The sequence below is a fragment of the Exophiala spinifera genome, assembly GCF_000836115.1.
Source record: "Exophiala spinifera strain CBS 89968 unplaced genomic scaffold supercont1.4, whole genome shotgun sequence".
NCBI classification, from domain to species: Eukaryota; Fungi; Ascomycota; class Eurotiomycetes; order Chaetothyriales; family Herpotrichiellaceae; genus Exophiala; species Exophiala spinifera.
Window position 1 is genome coordinate 2,154,244 of NW_015622516.1, and position 22,345 is coordinate 2,176,588.

The 22,345-nt window shown below is 50.6% G+C and overlaps 5 protein-coding genes across 5 annotated transcripts; 2 read left to right on the forward strand and 3 right to left on the reverse strand.

The window, feature by feature from the left end:
* Positions 1-254: 254 nt before the first annotated feature.
* PV08_05981 (uncharacterized protein) lies at positions 255-12,372 on the reverse strand (the record flags this gene model as incomplete). Its single annotated transcript, XM_016380320.1, has 3 exons — positions 255-396; positions 448-12,269; positions 12,325-12,372. The coding sequence occupies 3 exons, from the start codon at positions 12,370-12,372 to the stop codon at positions 255-257; spliced, it is 12,012 nt and encodes a 4,003-aa protein (XP_016236147.1).
* A 1,035-nt stretch (positions 12,373-13,407) lies between these two features.
* Positions 13,408-16,583, reverse strand: PV08_05982 (uncharacterized protein; the record flags this gene model as incomplete). Its single annotated transcript, XM_016380321.1, has 2 exons — positions 13,408-13,680; positions 13,734-16,583. The coding sequence occupies 2 exons, from the start codon at positions 16,581-16,583 to the stop codon at positions 13,408-13,410; spliced, it is 3,123 nt and encodes a 1,040-aa protein (XP_016236148.1).
* Positions 16,584-17,342: 759 nt separating this feature from the next.
* On the forward strand, positions 17,343-18,315 carry PV08_05983 (uncharacterized protein; the record flags this gene model as incomplete). Its single annotated transcript, XM_016380322.1, has 2 exons — positions 17,343-17,382; positions 17,432-18,315. The coding sequence occupies 2 exons, from the start codon at positions 17,343-17,345 to the stop codon at positions 18,313-18,315; spliced, it is 924 nt and encodes a 307-aa protein (XP_016236149.1).
* Positions 18,316-18,864: 549 nt separating this feature from the next.
* Positions 18,865-20,091, forward strand: PV08_05984 (uncharacterized protein; the record flags this gene model as incomplete). The annotated part of the gene is made up of 2 exons (XM_016380323.1): positions 18,865-19,177; positions 19,238-20,091. The coding sequence occupies 2 exons, from the start codon at positions 18,865-18,867 to the stop codon at positions 20,089-20,091; spliced, it is 1,167 nt and encodes a 388-aa protein (XP_016236150.1).
* Positions 20,092-20,527: 436 nt separating this feature from the next.
* PV08_05985 (uncharacterized protein) lies at positions 20,528-22,073 on the reverse strand (the record flags this gene model as incomplete). Its single annotated transcript, XM_016380324.1, has 4 exons — positions 20,528-20,606; positions 20,659-21,244; positions 21,291-21,877; positions 21,928-22,073. 4 exons carry the CDS (start codon positions 22,071-22,073, stop codon positions 20,528-20,530), a joined length of 1,398 nt encoding a protein of 465 aa, XP_016236151.1.
* Positions 22,074-22,345: the final 272 nt, after the last annotated feature.

A 22,345-nucleotide genomic window follows, 5' to 3' on the forward strand; every position in this document is an offset into this window, starting at 1 on the left:
TCGTTCCCAGGTAACTCTCCTCTCACTCCATGCTGCCACTCGTGGACCATGCCAGTGGCCTTCACCTAGCCATTCTCGACTTTTGATACACCCCGCTTGTCTTGCTAGCCCTTTGTAAATGTTCTTGCCACCTCGCCGGCGGCCTTTTCCCATAAACGCCCTAATCACACAATAACACCGATGGAAATGCTGTCCCTATTTTCACAACGAAAGCCAACCCGACGACCCGCTTTCACCACTCTCTAGAAAAGCACTTATGCAAAACCGAAGTAATCAGCGCCAAGGTTGATGGCTGTCATCAAGCTACCCTTGAGCGTGTCGAAATCATCGTAAGCTGGTAGATCAAGCTGATTGAAACAAGTATGGCTGGTAGGAAGGCGATTCTGACTGGGGTCCCTGTAACATGGTTAGCATTCGCGAGGGAGTGTACTGAAACGGAAAACTTACTTGTGAATGCTAAACAAGGTATTTCCTTGCATTCCTTCCAGGTCTTTGAAGCCATTGAGGGGGACCTTGCTCGTGCCAGTCACAAATTGGAGTAGTTTCGCTCGCTCTTCGTTGCTCATTCCTCGGACAATTCGCCAAAACCAAGTGATCTGTGGACTGTTGGCTGTATAGTTATGATACTCGGTATGAGCGCGCCAATCATCCACATCGATCTCCGGTAACCCAGAAATCAAGAGCTCCAGCTCTTGCTCGTCAAAAATCGCAACCAATTCAGCAGGAATGATATCATGGAAACCTCGAACAAAATTTTCGAGCTGCTCTTGGACCGAAGTTGTGAGACGATAGCGGACTTGAGCATTCACGTACTCTCGCTTGTTCTCGTCAGTGACAGGGATGTTCCGTCCATTTGGAATCAGATCAACCACTTTCTCTTCGCCAAATTGCTCTTCAATGACGGAGAAATCCTCGGTGATGACATCGGTGATGTCGTTTTCCAGAATCCAGACCAAACTCTTGTAGTAGTCGAGATCCATTGACTCAAGGTCTTTGAGATTGGGTTCTTTCCCAAGTAGTCGCTTGTAGACTGCTCTGCTGAAGTGAGCGTCAAGCACACGGCCTTCATGCAGTGCTTTTCCGATGATACGACCAATAAACTTGAAATACAGAAGATGTTCACCATTGATCCAGCTGAGAGGATTAGGATGGAATGTAGTACGATCAGAAGCGACTGGCTGCCACAGGGCCCAGTCAGGGTTGAACATGCCACGGGCGAGAACTTGGAACCATTCTCGGGTAACACCCCCTGCGTCAACGCCTTCTTCGCCATTGAATCGAATGTTCAATTTGCCGTATTTCATCTCATCGGCAGTCTTGTAATACAAGGCTTTGTAGGAGTCCTGGAACACCTGGTCACGCCGAACATTGAGTTGTAATGGTGGCTGAATGTGCCGCTGTTGATGGAGGCGAGAATGAATTTGTTTCGTGAAATAGGTGCGTTTGTTGTCAAAGTCTAGCACCTTTGAGTTCTTCACCAACAGGCTGAAACTGCCATTGCCCTGCATCAGCTTCGGTGACTGGCGGACAATGTCATTCAGGATTTTGCGATGTTCGGTGGTGAAGTTGAAGAACAGTTCGTGAACTTCGTCCATTGTTTCTGGAGCTGGACTTCCTGGCAGCTGGTCTCGAACTTGTCGAGCCAAGACCGAGTCCTTGAGAGAAGTGTTCTTGCAAACAACCATGAGTGACTCAATCAGCGGTAGAAGAATAGTCGCAAAGCCGGTAATGTTGTCTTTATCTCGGATCGTGGTAAGACACTCGCTCAGTTTGTTCCACAATGGTCTGAGAGCAAGGCTATCGTAAGAAGTTGTGAGGATGCTCTTAGAAACGCTTTTGTCGTCCGCCCCATCCGCGTCTGATTTTGCCGCAGATAGATAGTCCAAGGCCTGAAGTACTCGCAACAACTTGACTTGATCGGATCCTCCATGCGAAAACTTGGTCGAAGAAACTGCTTGAAGATCTGTAATCGACTGGGCCTCCTTCAATTGAGGGAGGAGCTCCTCGAGGTCTGTCCAGATTGACTGCGACAGATGTTTGACATGGTTGATCAGTTCTCTGCTAAAGACAGCCGCCGTGTTAGGAATGCACGAAAGGCTCGAGAGCGTCTCCAAAGTTGAGTGGAAAGTGTCACTATTGCACTCTGGCGCCACGAAGATGCTGACCACGAGCTGGAGGTTGTGCTCTGAAATGACTGGTGGCTCGAAAGGCTTTTTCAACTTGGCTTCCTCACCGTTCAGATCGTCAATTGGTCCTGGCGCTTCAGATTGCTGGGCTGTCGCGCCCGCGCCTGCGGTTGCGGTTTCGTTGTTTGCTGGAGTCGTAGTAGGAGCGTCCCTGATTTCGACATCTCGAACTTCGCTACTCTGTGGAGCTTGTGACTGTTCTGCAGACGCTGAGGTTTCGTGATTTTGATCGTCTTGGGCAGGCGCTCCATCTTCTAACGTCTTCTCCTTGTCTTTGCGCAGAAGGACTGCCAAAGGTTGGGTCACTGAAGATAGAAGCTCTGCCAAAGACTGTAGACAGGTGGAGCTCTCCACGATCAGCTTGCGGTCCAGGAGACCTATCAAGTCATTCAAAGGATATTTGACAGTCTTCGTCTGTTTGACTTTCTCCTTACCCTTCTTGGAAGATTGCCCGACATCTACTTCACGTAGGAAGATGGTCCGAGTGTGTACGCTGTTTTGACAGAGTTGTTTCAGCGCTGATAAGCATTGTTGCACAACCACAAGAGGAGTCACGTCCTCACCAAGACCGCCACCAGACTGTACCGACAATGTACGCTTCAGTGGTTGAGGGGTCTTCTGTCCAACAGGGACTCTGGCACGAAGGGAGAGATTAGCCAGACTCCGTTCCACGGCTCCCACATCGGTCGATCCTTCCTTAAGGACCACCAGCAAAAGATTGATGACCTCAAAGCGAGTCTGGCGGTTACCACAAATGTTTCGGAGGATGTGCCAGAGGTTGGTGCGCAGAGATCCTTGTTGTGGAATGAACATTAGGCGCAGTAATGTGGCCACGCCAGATTTGTCGACCATTTGCACAATGAATCGCTTGTTGTCACGCTGAGCCCCATCCTCATTCCCTCTGCCATCGCGCCCTTCGCGATCACTGACATTAGGATAGTGGAAAAAGCGCCTAGCATGAGCGCGACCCTCGGCTGCGTGTCTAGGATCAAGCTGGCGCAAGATCTCAGGCGGTTGTTCAGCAAGGATGACCCGTCGGAAAGCTGGGTCCAATGTCGCAAGAAATGTGTCGTTGTCCATTTCCTCTACCTGTGGCATGGCTCCGGCGCCCGCAGCAGCTTGTCGTCGAGCTGCTTCTCTTTCACGTCTGCGCTGGGCATGAGCTTCTTGTTGTCGAAGTTCTTCTCGAATATCCTCAGGAAGAGCATTCAGGAAGTCTGGGTCGATCACTGCTGATTCGTCACCTTGTTCGCGTGCCTGGTCGCGTCTCAAGGCATATTGTTGCATGACAACCTCCTCTCGAAGTTCCTCGGGAAGGGCTTCGAGATAGTCGTTGTCGATGTCGAGGCCAGTTATGTCAAGTTCACGGCCTCGAATGGTCGTGTAGACCCGAGGTTGTGACTCGGATGGTTCGCCTTCGATATGCTCTTCTGGAAGTCTCGTTTCGGTACCCTGGACGTCTTCCATCGGCTCAGTGTCGTTATCGTCGTGTTCTGAGGCGCCTTCATCATGGTCTCGTGCCGCAGCAACGGCTTCTTCGGCTCTCAAACGTTCTTCTTCGGCTTTCGCTGCAGCCTCACGCTCTTCTTCCTCTTTCTGACGTCGCTCTGTTTCTATTCGCAGTCGTTCCATCTCTTCACGTTCTGCTCTCTGCTCTTCTTCACGCTTGCGTCGGCGCTCTTTCTCCTCTTCTTGAGCCAGAGGGACCAAAAGAGACATAATGAGTAATTGAACGCGTTGAAGTTTATCCACATAGGTATTGCCGAAAAGCAGGCGGGCTTCCTCTTGCCATCTCGTCATGGTGAGGGCCGGGACAAAATTGTAGAGACGGGTCGACTCTTCTCGGCTGTGATGTCGAGGTGCTACACCTGACATGGCTGGTCGCAAGACGTTCTGAATATCTGGAAGGTTCAACTGAAATTCAATACGACCGTCTGGGCCACGTTCGCCGACACGATGCAGTGCTTGGAGGATTGCATCCAGCATTGCGCCATGCCCTCCGGTTTCGATTGTATCTCCTTGACGGATAATGGTCTGGAAAGCGGTGCCGCCGAATGGGGGCAGCCCAGGCAGCCCCGCGATGTTGTCCATCCCAGGCGCCATAAAGAAGTTGGGTCCAAGTGTGTCGACGCGACGCGGATGAGAATGGTCTTGTTGAGGTCGTCTCAAGAGAGGATTCGTGCCGTCATCCATCCCAGGTCGACCGTGTTGCGGAAGACGACCAGGGCGGCCCATTGCTATCAGATCATCTCGACCCCCAATTCGACGACCCATGAAGCTGGAAAAGTGTGTTGGGCCGCGGAAATGTCGCGGGCGTGGACGTGCATGTGGAAAGTGCGCTTCCCAGATGACGCGCTCGCCGTCAGCTCCAGCGCCAGCCAAGAAGTGATCGAAATCGCCGTATTCCATGTCCTCATTCTCGTCCATTTCGTCAGGATCATCGACATCTTCATCGTCTTCGTCCTCATCGTCAGGATCTCCGTTATCGGCTGCTGGGACGATAAGATCTGCCGGGATATGGTGGGTGTGAACAGGTGGACCTTCCATTTCGTGGTCTCCAAGAACACGAAGAAGGTTACTGAGGACTCCTGGAGCAGGAAGGTTCCCTTGTGTGTCAAGGGGCATCTCGTCGCCGTCGAAATCGATAGTGGGATGATCTTCTTGACCCTCGCTGAGTTCATCTTCGTCATCTTCCTCATCTTCCCACTCGCCTTCGTCACCATGGATATCATTGAGACTGTCGTTTTCATCGTCACCGTTGATCTCGCCACCATGCTCATCGTCGTCTTCCTCGACCATGATGTCGTCATCTTCGTCATCATCATCTTCGTCGTCTGTATCCTCTTCGTCTTCCTCGTCGTCATTCTCATCCTCATCCGTGTCCACTTCCATATGAGGATTGTTGACGACGAATTCGATGTCCATAGGAACGTCCCCAGGGAGACCTTCGATTTCACCCTCGGGGCCCATGTCCTCGTCAAGCTCTTCATCACTGACAGCTTCATCATCATTGGGTCCGCCGACGCCGTCATCGTACTCCATCTCGTCGTCGTATTCCTCGTCATACATCTCCTCATCGTCCTCTTCCTCATCGTCTTCGGAATCCGACTCTGAGTCACGGTCTGGGTCTAGCATACCCAAGGCGGAATTTCTGAAAAGGTCCGGGGTTTCCTCACGATCCTCGTCCACATCAGACACGGACGATGCTGAAGAAATGAGGTCCTCGTCAGTGCTTGAGCTAACAGAGTTGACGAAGTCGGGCTCTGTCAGACTAAGATGTGTGGCAAGAGTAGTAAGTTCTTGCAAGGGTCGAAGTATGAATTTAATGACTCGTTTGGATCCGGGGAACGATAAGTCTATCTCCGCAAGTGAGCTTGTCAAGACCGCTGTAAGATTCTTTTCGAACATCATTCGTGCAAGAGCCTTGTAGGACGTGTTCTGTGACCCGGCAGCTCCATCAGGTACGACTGGTTTCGTCAGAAGTCGGTTGAACATATCTGCGAGACAAAGGAGTTTGCTATATTTGGCTTGCCGTGAGTCGCTGGAAGAGATAGCGTCCTTGTAAGATTTAATGGCATGCTCCAGAACGAAACGCCGCACATACTGGAGTTCTGGTTCGTTGTCTACCTCGTCAACTTGAGGTTGTGATGGATGACGCTGCGAGGGTACTACCGGGCCCGACTCTCCGGTCTTAGAGCAAAGAGCTACTATCACCCTAATTGCCCAGTCGCTCGTCAATAACTTTTTCTTGAACACGAGGGAGTCTTCTTTATCAACATAACCAGACGGAATCAAGCCATCCAGAAAGTAATTGAGAATATTGGCCCGAGGTTTCGAAGGTGTAGCAGCCTTAGGGTCCGCCTTTTGATTGAAGGTGATGAACTCAATCTTGGTAGAATTGTAACAATGTAACAGCTCGGATAAGCTGTACATCAAGAAGCACCGGTAGGAGAAGATCGGGTGGTCTACTTGTTTGAATTTTGCCTTTTCGACTTTCTGCTGGGCATGAGGTAAGGGCATAGAGATGTCGGCCGTCTCGAGGGAAGATGATCTGTCGGGGGTCTGCTCGGGTTTCGTTGCCACTTCTGTGGAAGGTTCCTTGTCCTCCACGTTCCTGTATGTCAAAATCTCCGACAAGATGAAGTGGATGACTCCGTCGGGATGCTCGATTACTGGAGGTCTCGTCTCTGAAACCTTGCTCTTGTTGTGAGCTTGGGACGCATCATCGGGGACCTCTACGGTCGCTGCAGGTTGCATTGAAACATCCTCACTCTCCTTGATCGGCCGTGTCTGTGCATCTGTACTTTGATCCTTTGATTTGGAAGTGTCATTTTCTCTGAGAACAAGGTTAACGGCTCCGGTTCCATGAGGTGTCCATGCAGCTAGTTTGACCATCTCATTTGTGACTTGCACAAAGAGTTCTGGAGAACGCAGGACTAAATGATAAAGCTCCCGGACATAAGCCGTGGTATCGAGTTGGTTTCTGGGACTTCTAGAATTGAACAAGGCTTTGATCTCACTTCGCATGATTTGCTTCACGGTGTCATCGTCTTCCACTATGTGTCGCAAGATGGTCATGAAAGAGTTCTGCATCCGATGATTGACGCCGTTGACAAGCTGCTTGACCATCAGGAAGAGTCTCTGCAGGTTGCGCTTTTCAGCAAGGCGGGTTGCGATGTCTCGGGACCGAGTCAAGATGACGAGTACCCTCGTGACAGCGACAGCCATGTTCCGATCTTTTCCAACGCGTGGAAGAATATCGACGAGTATGTCGAACAATTCTTGTTTCACCTTGCCATCAAGGACATCAATCGGGACTAACTCTGCCTTGCTGCTAGTCTCAAGGTCATTAGGCGGATTCCATTTGATCTGTGCAGGCTCACTGTCTCTTGACAGCATCTTCTCGATAATCAACAAGACGGGAGCTACCCATGGGAAGGACTCGTCAGCTGACCGTCCATCTGGAGCTGGTAAACGAAGGTAGGACAGAAGTCCGTCAAAAGACTCTTGGAAAACTCCGAGAGTTGTGTCGAGAACATCGCCACTCTGGATAAGCAGAGCGATGAGATGGGCACTGGCGGAAATTTTCTTCCCGGTAGCCTCAATGCTTCCTTCCTTTGAATCTTTGTCGAACTGATTTGAGAGAAGCCCTCCCAAGAGTACCTCAATTACTGTCGTCCAAAACACTTCATGACCTTGCCTCGAGGCCTTCGAAGCACTGAAAATCAAATCAGACAATTCAAAGGTCAGATTGGGATGGTTGTGAAGAATGTTGATGCAGCGCTCTGGAAGATCCTCTCTGAGCTCATGTCTCAAGCGATTGAGTTCCTCAACAGTATGGGGCGTAGGGACATTTAGACCAGGGGAAGGTGGAGACGGGTGACTTGACTGGCGCTCTCCAACCGGGCCATCGTCGTTTAAGATGTTGCTGAGGTCCATAGCGGACGATACCGAATGGCCAGAATTACCAGATGGCGCAGACCCAGACGATGCTTGGGGATCAGATGCCACAACATCCTCCATCTCATTTGAACCATTGGCGCTGTTGACAACCTCGGCGAGCGCGGCTTCGATAGCCCCACTGGAAGCTGTCAATACACTCGGGATAGGGCTTGTGATGTTTGGAGTCTCTCTGGTAGTTGCGGTAAGATTGCTTTCGTCCGCTGGAATCGGGAGTCGTCTGCGCCATGGATTCGACTTGAAAGCTTTGCAGTATTCCTCTGCAGGGTTGTTACTGCTGTTTGGAGAAGGATTGACTCGGTACAGAGCCTCTCGAGCAAGACTCTCATCATAGCCTTTCTCTTTAAGATAGTTGATTCTTTGAGGATCAATGCCCACCTTTCTTGGAGAGAATGTCTCCAGCTTAGGAATGCTCTTCCGGTCTCGGACGGCTTCATTCTCGTGATCGGCAGTTTGGATGTGATTCAAAATGGAAATCAGCTTCTGTACGACATCGTTTGAGGCCTGATCGGCATATTCACTCTCCCAAATCAACTTGGTCAGTGGAATTGCTTCGGTGCGTAGGTTCACAAGGACTTGACTAGGCACGAACCAGATCTGCTTGCTCGGGTCCGTCATCTTCATTGTGTTTGATTGGGCAGAATCCATTATGTTCTTGGAGTTGGTGAATTCGTCTAGGATATCGAGGCAGATTTTAAGCCCGGTATTGGCAGAGAACATGAACTCCTCTACCTTGCAAGACTTAAGCTTGTCAAAAAACTCTGTTCCGATTGATGTCAAGCTCTTAATGCCGCCGGCTTCGCGAAAGGCCTCGATGACGAAGCTTTGTCTAGCTGGAAGTGAGATCGGTCCAGACGTAGGATGACTGTCATCGAAGAAGCTCCGGCGGACATTGTCCAAAGCAATTACCAAATATGTGAACCGAGACGTGACATGCTCTTCGGTGGTTACGGGGCTGAGGAAGTATGGCTGGAGTTCGGTAAGATAGGCTTTTGCTAGAGCCTTCGCGACCACGGCATTCTTCTGGCGCGAGAAGGTGTCGGGGCGTCGTCGCCCGGTGATCCCACGTCCTAGGCGGCAAAAGAACTCGGTAATGGCTGCTGGAGTTTCGACAAGGAGATAGCGTAGAGTTTGAAGATTCTTGAACGCAGCTGTGTGCTTGTCCTTGGCTAATTTATCACTGCTGACGGCGGCATTGGTATCGTTTCCTGTCGGATTTGAAGCCGAGTCGCTATGGATTTGCGTCCCATTCCCACGGACACTCAAGATTTTGTCCACCTCATCATCACCCGTTGAAAAGTTTTCGGGACGCGTTTCCAGAGCCCATCCAGCAGGGATATCCAGCTGTATGGCAATGTCTTCTCGGTAACATGCAGCCGAGACGGAACCCATTGCCTTCACGATTTCCGCAAAAACATCTGCGAGATTGACTTGAGAGAAGAGCAGATTTTGAGTTGATCTCGTGTTGTACATCGGAGCATTGAACACTTCTGCCAGGACTTGAGCAAGGCTGAACACTGCCATCAAAGCCCTAACCACATGAGTCCCGGTGTTCTCGACGTCTTGACTAGTAGATGTCATTTCGGATGACTGTTGTGTCGGGTTGACCAACTTCCCAAAGTAGCTTGACCAATCCTTGGGTTGACACTGTGCAAAGTGTCTCAACTCATTGCAAGCGAAACGTGCGCGGTCTGACAGAGTAGGGAGAACGATGTGAGGCTTGCACTCAGCCATCATGTGTATGGCAGCGGCCAACTCTTGGAACATCCCTGTAATTCTGTCGAAGGGCTCATTTGACACTGGTAAGCTTGGTAGAGTCACGAGATCCAAAACCAAATCGCAGGCTCCATGCTCCAAGAAGATGTTGCACAGGCTCTGGTTTTCGAAAAATGTGACCAAGAAGCCAACGGCAGGCCTTACATAGTCGTTCGCTTTGAGACCGTCGTTGTCTTCATCCCTGGGGGTGTCGGGTACGATGCTGGGGGGTAAAATCGAGTCATCGATAGTCAGCTTGTTCCCGTTAGGCAATTCCAGGACTCTAGGGGGAGGAGCGATGCCATTTTCTGTTGACGGAGGGGGGACGATCTCAAGCGAAAGAGCTTCCCGGCCACCACAAGGGACAGGGAACTCTTGAGAAGGAACCCAGAGTTTTGGTCCGGCGCCAAAATTGACAGACAGTGCCCTGCTGATGTGTCTTACGCGTGACAGCATAACAATGACTGCACTCATGACTGCGGTTCGCATATTCGGATGGTGCCGAATGAGCTCATCAAAAGTTGATCCGAGGAGGGCGAAAACATTGGCATCAGTCAAGACTTTGACATGCGCTGGCGACTCGAAAATCTCAAAAAACTTCTCCAAAACACCAGAGGCCTTGAACTGATCGAAACCAGCATTCGTCAGACATATAGCACCAAACGCCTGAGACACATTGACTATTGCATCTTGCACTGGTGGTATACCCTGCGGACGATTCTCAGGTTGGGACGATACGGACCTCGTATTCCGAACATCCTCAGCTTTCTGGCCAACTGTGACAGTATCCAGGAGACTCTGTATGATGCCTGCTTCCGAGATGACGGTATAGCTAGTCGGCTCATTATGAAGGAACCCACATATCGCTTTGACAACTTCGCTCCAGGTGTGCGCACCGAAGGCTGTCAAATGATCAGTGACGAGACGGAAGGCTCGGAGGAGTGCTTGGGAGTCAACAAGGCTTCTCAAGACACGATCTGCCTGGGGCCCTTGGTGGGTACTGATATCATTGATCATGTCGATGATGGATCGAATGATCTGCTGGTGCATGTACGGAATCTCATAATCCGTAACGCGAGTCTTGTATTGCGCCGGAATGCCCTCACCGTCCTGCAGCATGGACCAGGCGCCATGCACCAATTTGCTCAGAAGATTGCTAATGCGTTCGAATGCACTGTTTGCCAGCAGGGTCGTGAGGCCGTCCTTGAAATGGTGGAAAAACATTTTGACGAAATCAAGCATCTGCAAATGAACACGCAGAGCTTTTCCAGTTGTGACGTCGAAACCAGACAGATATGTTGTGATGAAAGAGGAAGCGATGACAGCCTCGCTCGACCGGCCGTGATGACCCGCCACTTCAATCAGTGTCCGAGGCATAGAGAAAATTGCTTCCCGCCATTCATCTCCCACTGGAGTATCGGTGCTGTCGTGATCCTTAGCAATGTCGTTCAAGCCTTTCAATATCAATTGAGACAGAAGGCCTTGCGAAGAGCCGGCTCCTAAAGCCGTATTGATCTCCGAGCCGAACGACTTGAAATGGGCTAGATATGTCATCGTCTCCATCGCAAGGGTTTGTAGATACAATGACACGGAAGACTGCCCTCTTTTCGCATCTTGAGCTAAACTCACAAGCTGCTGGATCAACTCGTGAGGCTTGTGCACTCCAGTTCCGGTCGGAAAAACCTTCTGAGAGAAATCCGCCTCGTTGAAAACATTGGCAAGACTCATGATGGCGAGTAATCGAATGGCGAGCAGTTCCTTCCGAGTCTTCGCCGAAGTCATCAAGCCGTACGCGACACGAAGCTGGTGCAGCAGCTCGTATCGCGCATTGGGCGGCATGTCTTCAGGTTGATCTCGCAGGATGGCTTCGATCGAGGTGCTGGCCAGCTCTGTGTGTGTAAGCTCGATGCAGTGCAAATCGCTGTCTGCGGTTTGCCGTCCACCACTCTTTTCGTGGGAGTGCGCATTCGGTGAACCACTCGTATCCAGTCTGCTGAGCCCGGACGATTGTCTGGCAGGAGTAGGTGTTGATGGAGCTTCTGGAAGATCGGAAGATTCATCCTTGCCAGCTGTGTGCTTCTCTGAACGCTGCGATAACCATGTAACTTTGACATATGCCCATGTATGCCAGTCTCGGTCAGGCGTAAGCGCTACCTTCCCAGCGTCCTTATGGTTCGACGCATCCTTACACATGGAGCGGAAGTCGTTCGGGCTGACGGTGACGGAGCTTCGCCTAGCTTTGGTGCCATGACTCGCTTTCTCTTTTGACTTCGTCGTCTTCACCGGAGACAGGGTGCCGCGCTTGCTTGATGGTAATAGCTGGCCGAAGGGAGCTGCCAACTTTTGCAAACGGTCGTGATCAAAGTCGTAGAACTTGCCCGCCAAAGGCCGCGACCCAAGAGCTCTATCGGCAAACCGCTGTGCTAGATAGAAAGTGATGCGTAGAGTGGTATGTAGGAGGGACAAGGACGTGGTGTTGAGGAGATCATTCAAGCGATCTGTGCTGTTGTAGACTGTACGATTCGCACATTTTTCCACCAGCAATTTCGAGAAGACCAGGATCGCTTCCACAAGCTCTCTATCACCTTCCGGTCCAAAACCTAACTCTTTCAGTCTCTTCTCATCGGTTCCCGGACTCTGTTCAAGCAATAAGGATATGCCAAATGGGGTCGTCTGTGGACCTTTGTCCAGGCCGTATTTTGCATTAAAAGACTGAAGGATGCTATCGAAGCGATCAAGAGGTTCGATCCAATTGTTCAAATCACCACGAGGGTAGGGCCATCTTTGCGACCAGCCGCTGAAGAGGGCGGGGAGATCTGCGAGAGGGACGGTGGAAACTTTTTGAACAAGATCTGATACCGCAGGTGACTATAGCAGCTGAATTAGCATGAACTCCATAATTTGACCTGGATGTCCGACTCACCAGAGACACCTTGTGCTTTTCCTGTGGCTTCCTCGTAACCTTCCCCATCTTCACTGAAGACCACTATGTTGCAGCATAGGCTGCATCTAAGAAGTGCGCTTTCGATCAGCCTGAGAAATCCACCAGAGTGCGACGACGCTTCGGAGAATAGGAGAGATGGAATATTGTAGGAGGTGGATGCAAACTCCTGGTCTGCCCTGACAATTCGGCCTAGTCACCACAAACGGGAGGAAGATGCAATACTGCAAGATCCAGGGCAACAAGGTCTCACTGCAAGTTGAGATGTGCGGCAGGAAAGATGTACTGTCCCCGGACTCCTTGCTTTCGGAACGGAACTGGTATTAAAACTGCAGATGGAGCAGCGGACAACAGCAGCGAGAATGAGATGAAGGAGAAAGGGACGAGATGGCTTGCATGCAGCGTGAGCGATTGAGTGATCGGACGGGTTGTTAAGTGAAGGCGACGGAATTAAAGCAAGCGCATGTAATATGCGGGTTTGCGGGTGTCAGGGCTAAATTTTGAAAATGACGTCTAATTGCGTACGGAGTAAGTTGGCCGCCTTGGGATTTATTTACTCTTATTGCTCTTTTTCCAGCCGGGTACTTGATATACTCTCGCTCCCTCTTCGCCTTCTCAGCCTCCCCGTTCGGCCTTCTGGAGCATCTCAGAACTTCCAGGGAATCAACTGACGTATGTTGACTTACAGGGGGCACCAATCTTAGTATATTTCGTCGCGATATTGTTTAACGGCCACCTGCACTCTAGGTACCCAGGAGGGTCTTTCATCCCATGTTAAGTACTGCTGCCTGCTACAGAAGCTTCTGGACGTATCAAGTGACGGTTGAATGAAAATTGCTTTTCCGTCCAATTCTCTTTCATAACTGCCTCTGGTCTGGCACCACCAACAAGCCGAGAGCCTAACCGTATCACGCCTTTCCTTGTCTCGCATCAATCGGCCTTAATTCGAATTCTTTGACGAGGGGAATGTCGATGACCGAGACTCTCGCAAGCTCGAGGTTCGAATTAGGCTTTCAAAAGACAATATCCAATCCTCCGATAGCTCATGATGTATGGGATGTCTGATCAGCTCAGTTCGCGATCTTCGGCCATCATATGTTCCTGCCAGTCAACCTTCATCGAGAGTGGATGAGGAAAGCTCATACTCTCCTCCTTGTTAAGATACGTGGTCAAGTCGGTCCCATGTAAGGTTCGGAGTGCCCCAACTGATCCATCTGCTCGTCTCAATCCTTTTAGCTGAGCAATGACTTGGAGAGCGGCAGAAAACGCTGAATCCCGCAGGAGTTGACACAGACCTACTTCCCCTCCTAACTCGATTGGCGTAGTTTCAGTCTGTTCCTGAGAAACTGGTCAGTTGACGAAGGCACCTGCCGTACTAAAGAGAAACTTACCAAGTCGCAGATAACATATTGCCGAGGAGAAATCTCAATCTGGTGACCTCCGTCCTGAAAAGAGAACGAAGTCACCCCCTCCCTGACAAATGTCGTTGGGGAGACCTTGCTCATCACCTCTTTGACGGATTCGTGAATCTTGTTTTGTGAAATCTGGGAGACGCCCCCCTCGCCCTGTCTAAGAAGATAGTCCAGAGCTTCAGCGAAGTGCCGCGACAGATATACATAAACCGTAGCCGCAACAGGGATGACTTCCTCCCATACGATTTGTTCAAATGGCATCCCCACATGGGCGCACGTTTGGATCGCTTTGTTCAGGTAGGTTTCAAGATCACCAGTCGGATGCGAATGTAATCCAGCATGATGGGTCCGGAGATTCTCAACGCGACTTTGCAGAGATTCGGCAAGGCGTCGAAGTGCCTTTTGCAGCTTTACACACGTGGCAAACTGGTGAGAAGAATCTCGGGATGTGCTGCAACAGGCGTATACAGCAGAGAGCAACAGGTCCAGATCGTCAGAGGGCATATGAAACATAGCAGCAACAAATCGTACATGAGCTTTATTGAACACATCATGTACAATGTCAACTTGCTGGCGTCCCGCAAGCTCGTAGGCCTCGTCCTTGATGAAATGAACAATGGCACTTGAATAGAACCTCTTCGTGATGTCCGCCAAACCATCAGCTTCCAAAAGGATACTTGCCAAAACAGGCGACTGCTTCGAGATCCACCCCACGCGACGGCCGGCCATGAACGTTTCAGGATGCCACGTAGACCGGAAGGCATCCAGATTGCTCATCATCAGCTTATACGCGCCCAGAGTTGTCACTCTTGCGGGTGCAGCCACATGGACTGGCTTTTCAAAGTCGTATAGCTGTGCCTTCTTCAAACCCGTGAGAATAAGCTTGTTCTCCTCAGGCACCACCAAAGGATAGTGCGCATATATAGAATCCCTTCGATAGCTGTTGGGCAATGCATTTAGCACGAGCTTATACATGACGCAGCCATAGTCTACAGAGGGATCTGAATCGGCTCGGTTGAACCCATAATTTGTGAGGTTTGCAGGACTGTAGTCGACCGTGTAAAACCTATCACCTCTCACTAGTGCCACAGCGTCGGACAATATGGCCCTTGAGGTCGTGAAGTTGGTACAAAGTCCACTGCCAGGTTTCTTGGCTTCTTTGGCGGCTTCTACTATCACCCCAGGATAGATTTCAACATTGTCCGGATGGCCGTACAGTCGCCTGAGTTGTTCTGCAACAATAGGGTCAGGATTGATGTCTTCGAATTTCTCGTATGGCTTGAGCTTGAAGTATTCGCGGAATTCATTGAGACTCGCTAAGTTCCACGACCGACTTTGGATTATCCCAAGAATCTCAACGTTTTTAAGGATCGTAGGTACATGGCTCGCACCATACCGGCCAGCCACATCAGAGACCGCCTTAGTCCAGATGGCCGATAAGTCTTCATCGGGATATGTTCCGTCAGATGAACGCTTGAGGTCTGCGAACGGTCGTTGGAGGGGGTCTTGACTCAGGCTTTGTGCCCATTTGTTGAGACCAGAAAGAAATTCACCGATATTGGCGGGCCCGGCTTCACCGAAGAGTTTGTGATAGACCTCGTTTGTCCATTGATCATCTCGTTCTGAAACGCACGAGTGCCAGCGATACACAAGGTTAAACTCTGCCGATACTGAGTTTCCGGTTGCTTCAGGAATCTTGTGGCCAAAAATGGCCTTCCCCTCCTCTGACCTTGGGTCGAGATTCCAAGCGCTGTCGACCCGATTCAGGTTGAGAATGGTTCTCACATAGTCCTTCATAATGATGTTGATGTACAAGCCAGTCGTGATCAGCCTGGCAGTCTGGAAGAGAGCCTCATCATACTCTTTACGCGGATTTGAACCGTTCTTGGAATCCCCAGAGGGGCGCAGGATCTTCGAGAAGCGTCCACCCTCATCGATGAGAGCCAGATCTTCTGCAACACGGTTGTGGAACCGATTGAACATTATGAGAAGGACGCCGACTCCTGGCGGGAATCCAAGAATTCTGATATCAGAGAAGCAATCTGGCTTTAGCTTCCCATTCTCCAGTGTCCGGACAGCCTTTTGTTGTTCGTCAGAGCTACCGTAGAGCGGAGCCAAATCGAGGTAAGAATCCACCTCTGAGATGTTGTAATCGTCATGGCTAGTATGAAAAATGTCGTGGATGATAATGGTGGCGACATAAAACAGTACACTTGAGATTTTGTTAGGATGAGGATCGAATTTCTTGCGAGCTAGAATACTGTCGAAGATAACCCCGGGATCCGGACGAGCCACAGGCTGCAAGAAACGCGGGCGAACTGTACGAGCATAGGGTTGCCCTGCCGCACCAAGGTGAGGCCATAGAATATTGTTGCCCGATCCATCGGCATTTCGAAATATGAATTTATGGCCCAGATAAGACTGTGGAGGATGTTGAAGATCAGTCCATAGCACGTTCAGGAAGGCATTAGTCAAAGTAGCGCTCGTTCGGCTGGTGACCGGTAGGTCTGCAGCGAGTTGAACGATACGCTCCATGAGATAGGTCTTGTCATCGATTGGCTCGCCCTCAACTCCCACGAGCGCGACATCCTTCACTGTCTTCAAGTTGCTGAGGTTAAATGCTCTGAGAACATTGATAACTCGTTTGGATCTTGTAGTCTCGTCAACCGACCCAGACCCGATGGAGTCAGCGGAGTTCTGTCGACCACCATCGTTCTTGACCAAAGAACCCGATTGATTGGTCGACCTCAGCCGAATATCACCTTTTTGAGATTCGGTGTTCTCAGGAATACAAAGCACAGTCTTGAGTTTTGAGAATGGAGACGGCATCCTGACCAAGTGCTTGCCCCGTGAAGAGCAATCAATATGAAATGGCTTGCCAGAAGAGATGGAGTCTTGAATAATACCCTGTAAAGATACGGCGCGAGAATTTCCACGTTAGTGATGGCTTGAACCTGACTTGACTCACTGCGAAGGGGAAAGCAAAGCCAGTAAACGGAGGATACTGATTCAAGACGCGTCGACAGCAGAGCAAAATGGGAAAGACCGAACCATAGCCAGCCCCTTTCTTCATACGGCTGAAATCTGGGGGGAGCCACCGCAGCAAATAGTAGGTAAATAGTCCCGTTCTTTGCTGCAGGCCATTCGACGAGGCATCAAGCCACAAACAGCCATGTCTAGAGACATGCCGCTAACCAGTGTAATTTACATAAGACCTCGGGAAGAAGAAGGGCAGCTAGTTGTGCTGGACTAGAAGCCAGCGGATAACAGGACGCGTCGCCATGTAAACTGTAGGTAAGTAACGTAGCATTGCGTTTGCATTGTGGTTGTCCCTGTGTACGGAGGCGAGGCGGATGACGGCTTCTGCCGCCATTGGCAGCTTCGTGACACGTCCAAATTATTCGTATTGCAGCTGGGCTGCGTTTCCCGTCAACACATTTTTATAAGCAAACCACTTTGCGTACTGACCATCAAGACCTTGGTTTCCTCCCAGCACTCACATCGACCACAAGTCTTCATTACCTAGGTGGAACAACTCCTAATCGAGATTCAACCCGTGCTCCCAGTTCTCAGGTCGTATCCATCAGCATGGCGTCCAAGCCTGTGACATTACAGGTGCGCCCTCGAGGTATACTTGAAGAACAGCATTACCCTTTCCAATGCTAACAAAGGTGTAGGGAAGCCCATTAAGACCCTCCCAGAGACTCTGAGCGTGGCTGGCAATACAACAACGGCCGAAGTATACTCGGAACTAGCGAAACATAGCAAATATTCTGTACACCAGCTACGCGTGACAAAAGGCTCGGATGGCACTGTCATCCCAAATGCCAAAGATACCACGGTGTATGTCACTGGGTTACGGGATCAGAGCACGATATACGTCAAGGATCTGGGAGCGCAAATTGGATGGCAAACCGTCTTCATCATTGAATACGCTGGACCGATCATAATACATCCTCTGTGGCTTGCCCTTCGGCCGTACATCTATCCTGCAGCACCTCAAACCACGTCACAAGTCCAGAAATTGCTCTGCTGGCTCGTCTGCCTACACTTCGTCAAGAGAGAGCTGGAGACGGTTTTTGTCCATCGTTTCTCGGCGGCCACCATGCCTTTCCGCAACGTTTTCAAGAACAGTTTCCATTACTGGGCTCTTTCGGGAGCTTTAATCGCCGCATTCATTTATTCTCCATCTTCTGCTGCTGCTGCTGGCCCGAACCCTGCTCTCATATATTCGGGTTTACTTCTTTACGTCGTGGGCGAGCTCGGAAACCTGCACTCTCACCTAACCCTGATGGGCCTCAGGTCGTCCGGAGGTAACGAGCGCGGAATTCCACAAGGACCTTTCTTCAGCCTTGTCACATGTCCAAACTATCTCTTCGAGACGATCTCATGGCTGGGCGTGTACCTTGTGAGCGGTCTAAGCTGGGGCGTTCTTATCTTCATCATCATAAGCGTGCTGCCAATGGCGCAATGGGCTAAAAAGAAGGAAAGGAGATATCGCAAGGAGTTCGGAGACAAGTACAAGAATAAGCGTTATACCATGTTGCCAGGCATCTGGTAAAGGCGCAGCCAGTGCAAGGAACGTGGTAGGTCAGTTTGATATCTTCAAGAACTGAAGTGCACAGCACCCTGAGTCTGTATCAAAGCACCATCTATGTTTGCAAGTGTTCGGTTCAGTAATTACCCCTTGTACATGAATAGAGCATGTGGAAACCCAGGCAGAAGGCGACCACAGCAGTGTCAGTCCAAAATAAGATAAATCTGCACCCTGTGCTCGGGTCCCCATTCAATAACCATTACAAGAATGGTTGATTGCTTGCGGTAAATAAAGTCTCTGTGAACTTCTCGTCAACATCCGAGAAATCTGGTGAACGATCTCAGTCTTGTTGTCTTGAGTAAGACCGCAGGAGGGACACCTGGAGGAGCACTAAGTGACACATCTCATCTGAAGTCACCCTTCAAACGACGTGCCTAAAGCGGAAACATCGAACGGGAAAACCGCACACTTCTCAGACGCACAATGTCAACAAGCCTCCATTCGCACACGAGTCCAGATGTCATGCGAGAATGAGCACTCTTTTCCGAGATTGAGACATCTACTTGAGAAACGATGCAGTTCGCAATACCACCGCGCAAAACGTCGCAGCCTCCCCTCCATGCACGCACCAATACCGCAGCATCCGCAGCATACGGAAGACGAAAGCAATTACAATTGCTGGGCTACGTAGTCCTCGGCCTCCTCACCTTCTATTTGACTCTCAGGTTCTGCTTATGGAGAGGGACCGAAGATGCCGAAGATGGTTCAGCCGCAATCGAGGGTCGACAGGACGTGGTGCTTGTTACTGTCTTCGACTCCAAAACTATGAGTGAGGATTACATGAAGATTGTCAAGCTGAACCGAGAAGACTATGCTGCTCGTCATGGTATGATCAATGTGCTAGCCTACAGGTACCTAGGTAGTGAAGCATGCTAAGATCCGCCAGGCTACAAAACCTTCTACACCAACGTCTCCGGTTACAGCACACTGGTTGACCCTGCGCCCTCGTCATGGACAGTCATACCAGCGCTCCGACATGCTTTAACAGACCACCGATCGAGTGACTGGTTTTGGCAACTGTCACCAGACGCCTTGATCACGAACCCTTCATTGTCGCTTGAGTCTCACATACTGCAACCCCTCGACTCACTCATGCTGAAAGACCTACCTGTCGTACCGCCAGACTCGGTGATACACACATTCTCCCACCTGAAGCCTTCTCGAACGCACCTCATCCTGTCACAAGATATGGACAACCTCGCCCATACCTCCTTTCTGCTCCGCAATACTCCTTTTACGCCTTCCACTCCAGATAACTGGGCACAGTATTTTCTTGACGCCTGGTTCGACCCGTTATACCGAGCGTACTCATTTCAGAAGGCGGAAAACCATGCCCTTGAACACATCGTGCAGTGGCACCCCACGATTCTAGCTAAGCTCGTGCTGATAGAGCAGCGACGCTTCAACTCCTACAACTATGCAACACCGCCGGTGCGCGATGGAGATGGCAACCTCCGAACACACGATAGCATGTGGCAAGAAGGAGACTTTGTTGTGAATCTGAAGGGTTGCAGAGAAAGTGACAAGCGCGACTGTGAAGAAGAATTGAGACACTACTTTGCCATGTGGGAGAAAGAGGTAGAGAAATTAGATGGCAAGAGACCAGAACACGATATCGGGCCTGCAAAACCCAAGCCGCAACCAAAAGAAGAGCAACCAAAGCCGCAACCAAAGGAAGAGCGACCAAAGCCACAACCAAAAGAAGGGCAACCACAGGCAGAGCCGGCAGCCGACGCTTAGGCACTTTTCTCTCTTCAAGGTCTTAGAAGTCTCATTCAGTTCCAAGTTACTCTAGGGACAGTACGAAGGAGGTACTTCAGCGGGCGTGATGCTTTCTTGGAAGTACGAAATCAAGTCCAGGATGCTCTAACAGACCAATTTAACGAGACTGTCATATATGCCTCCTGGTCCTAACAGGTTCTGGTCATGAGAAGTCAGGAGCTGGATCGAAGGCAGATTTCATCATAGCGAACGGCGTTCGAATTGTGCTAACAGAGATAGAAAAATAATTACCAATGTTCCATTTAGAAGATTCGTCAAACACGTTCACACAATGACTGCCCGTCATATCAGGCGTACGGAACTTGCTGGCACCTTTTTAGTATCGAGCGTTTCGTCCACATCTTTTCGTAAGATGGAGATCGGAGTGGCCGACTTGGAGCAGACGACGGAGGGTTCAAGCAAAGTCGCCTCGTTCAGCCCGCATCTTGTCGTATCTCAGGACTGCACCCAGCAGGACTTGGGCTCCAAGGGCACTATCTGCTGTCAGCAACATGGCCTGTGGTGATTGTTATGGATAACACTCACCAATCTTCCGGGCTGCAATATTCTACAGGGTTGTGGCTGATGCCATCCTTGGTTGGGGTGAAGATCATGCTCGTCGGGCATCTGCGGTTTGTATAGCAACTATCGTGCCCTGCGCCGCTGATCATGTATTTCCAAAGTTGGCCGTCATCTGCTGTCATAGGCAAGTCTCGTACCACCTCTTTGGCGCTGGCTTCGACGGCAGCGATGCAGTCGGCATGGAAATTAACAGCAGGACTGTCCACCAATTCCTTCCACTCAACCTTGCATCCCTTCTCGCTCTCTTTCTCGGCAATCCTTGAGAATGCTGCCTTGCATGCTTTTTCAATCTCGGCAAGCTTGTCATCCTGGGTGTGCCGAATGTCAAGGGTGAAGGTCACAGTATGGGCCATGGTGTTTATCGAACCGGGTAGGCCATTCAATATTCCCGTCGTCGATAGACCTCCATACTCTTTGGAGATTTTGTTGGACTCGACAATCAACTTTGCGGCGCAAAGCATCGAGTCCATTCGAGCATGGAAAGGGGTCGTTCCAGCATGTGAATCACGGCCTTTGACGGTGATTTCAAACCATTTGAAAGCCTGCACACCTACACATCATCAGCTCAGTCGATTCAATCGTTCCTGACGCCCTACCTTTGACGACACCAATTCTTCTCTTCTCAATCTCGAGAGTTGGCCCTTGTTCGATGTGCACCTCAAAGTGACATGCCATGGGGAAGGCTTTGTAGGATGCTGGCTGTTCACCCAGGTACCCGATTCGCTCGAGTTCCTGCTTCATCGTCCGCTTCTCCCCGTCCTCGCCCGACGGGGAGACCTCAGCTAGGTTCCACGCCGTCTCCAGAGGCACCGCCTCTGCCCATACCCCGGAAGAGACTGCCATCATGGGGAACCTGGCACCTTCTTCGTTGGTCCAATTCACCACACCGATGCTTCCTTCGGTCTCGACATTGTTCTCATGTAAGACTTTGAGAACCTCCAGGCCCGAGTTGACGCCCAAAATGCCGTCGTAGCGCCCACCGGTGGGTTGCGTATCCAGGTGTGATCCCATCATGATCGGAGGCGCCTTAGAGTTCTTACCGGGGCGTACAGCAAAAAGGTTGCCCATCTGGTCAACGCTAGTCGTGCAGTTCAACTTCTCGGCTGTTGCAATGAACCAGTCTCGGATTTGCTTGTCGGCGTCGTTCAAGCTCAATCTAGCCATACCAGTCTCGGTCGGATGGCTTCAACACTTCAGTCTGAGACCTTTGAGGCGAAGACTTGGGGTACGTACTCTCCATAGCGATGCGCAGCGCCGTACTTGCAGCCGGCATGTATTGCATCGAGAAGTCGTGACTGATTTACTTTCAAAGAAGAAAAGTCCTGCTTGGTGTGTGTACCGTTGATACCGTTCGTTCCGTTGACCCCGTTGGTGGCCATTGTTCTGATCTAGGTTGACTTGCCCTTAACAGACTCTCCTCAGGATTTCGGTATGACTTTGCCCAAGGCTGGAATGCAGAGAATCCTGATACGAGATGAAGAAGAAGCAAGTTCTCAAATCTCTGAACTCCCACAACAAAAGTGTCTCATCTCTGTCGCCACTATGCTTCTCCTGTGCGCCGCACGGCAGCGGATAACTGGTGGACTTGTCCGCATCTCCTGGTCAGAAACGCCCTTCTCTGGGTGGATATCAGCGCTGGGAGAAATACCGA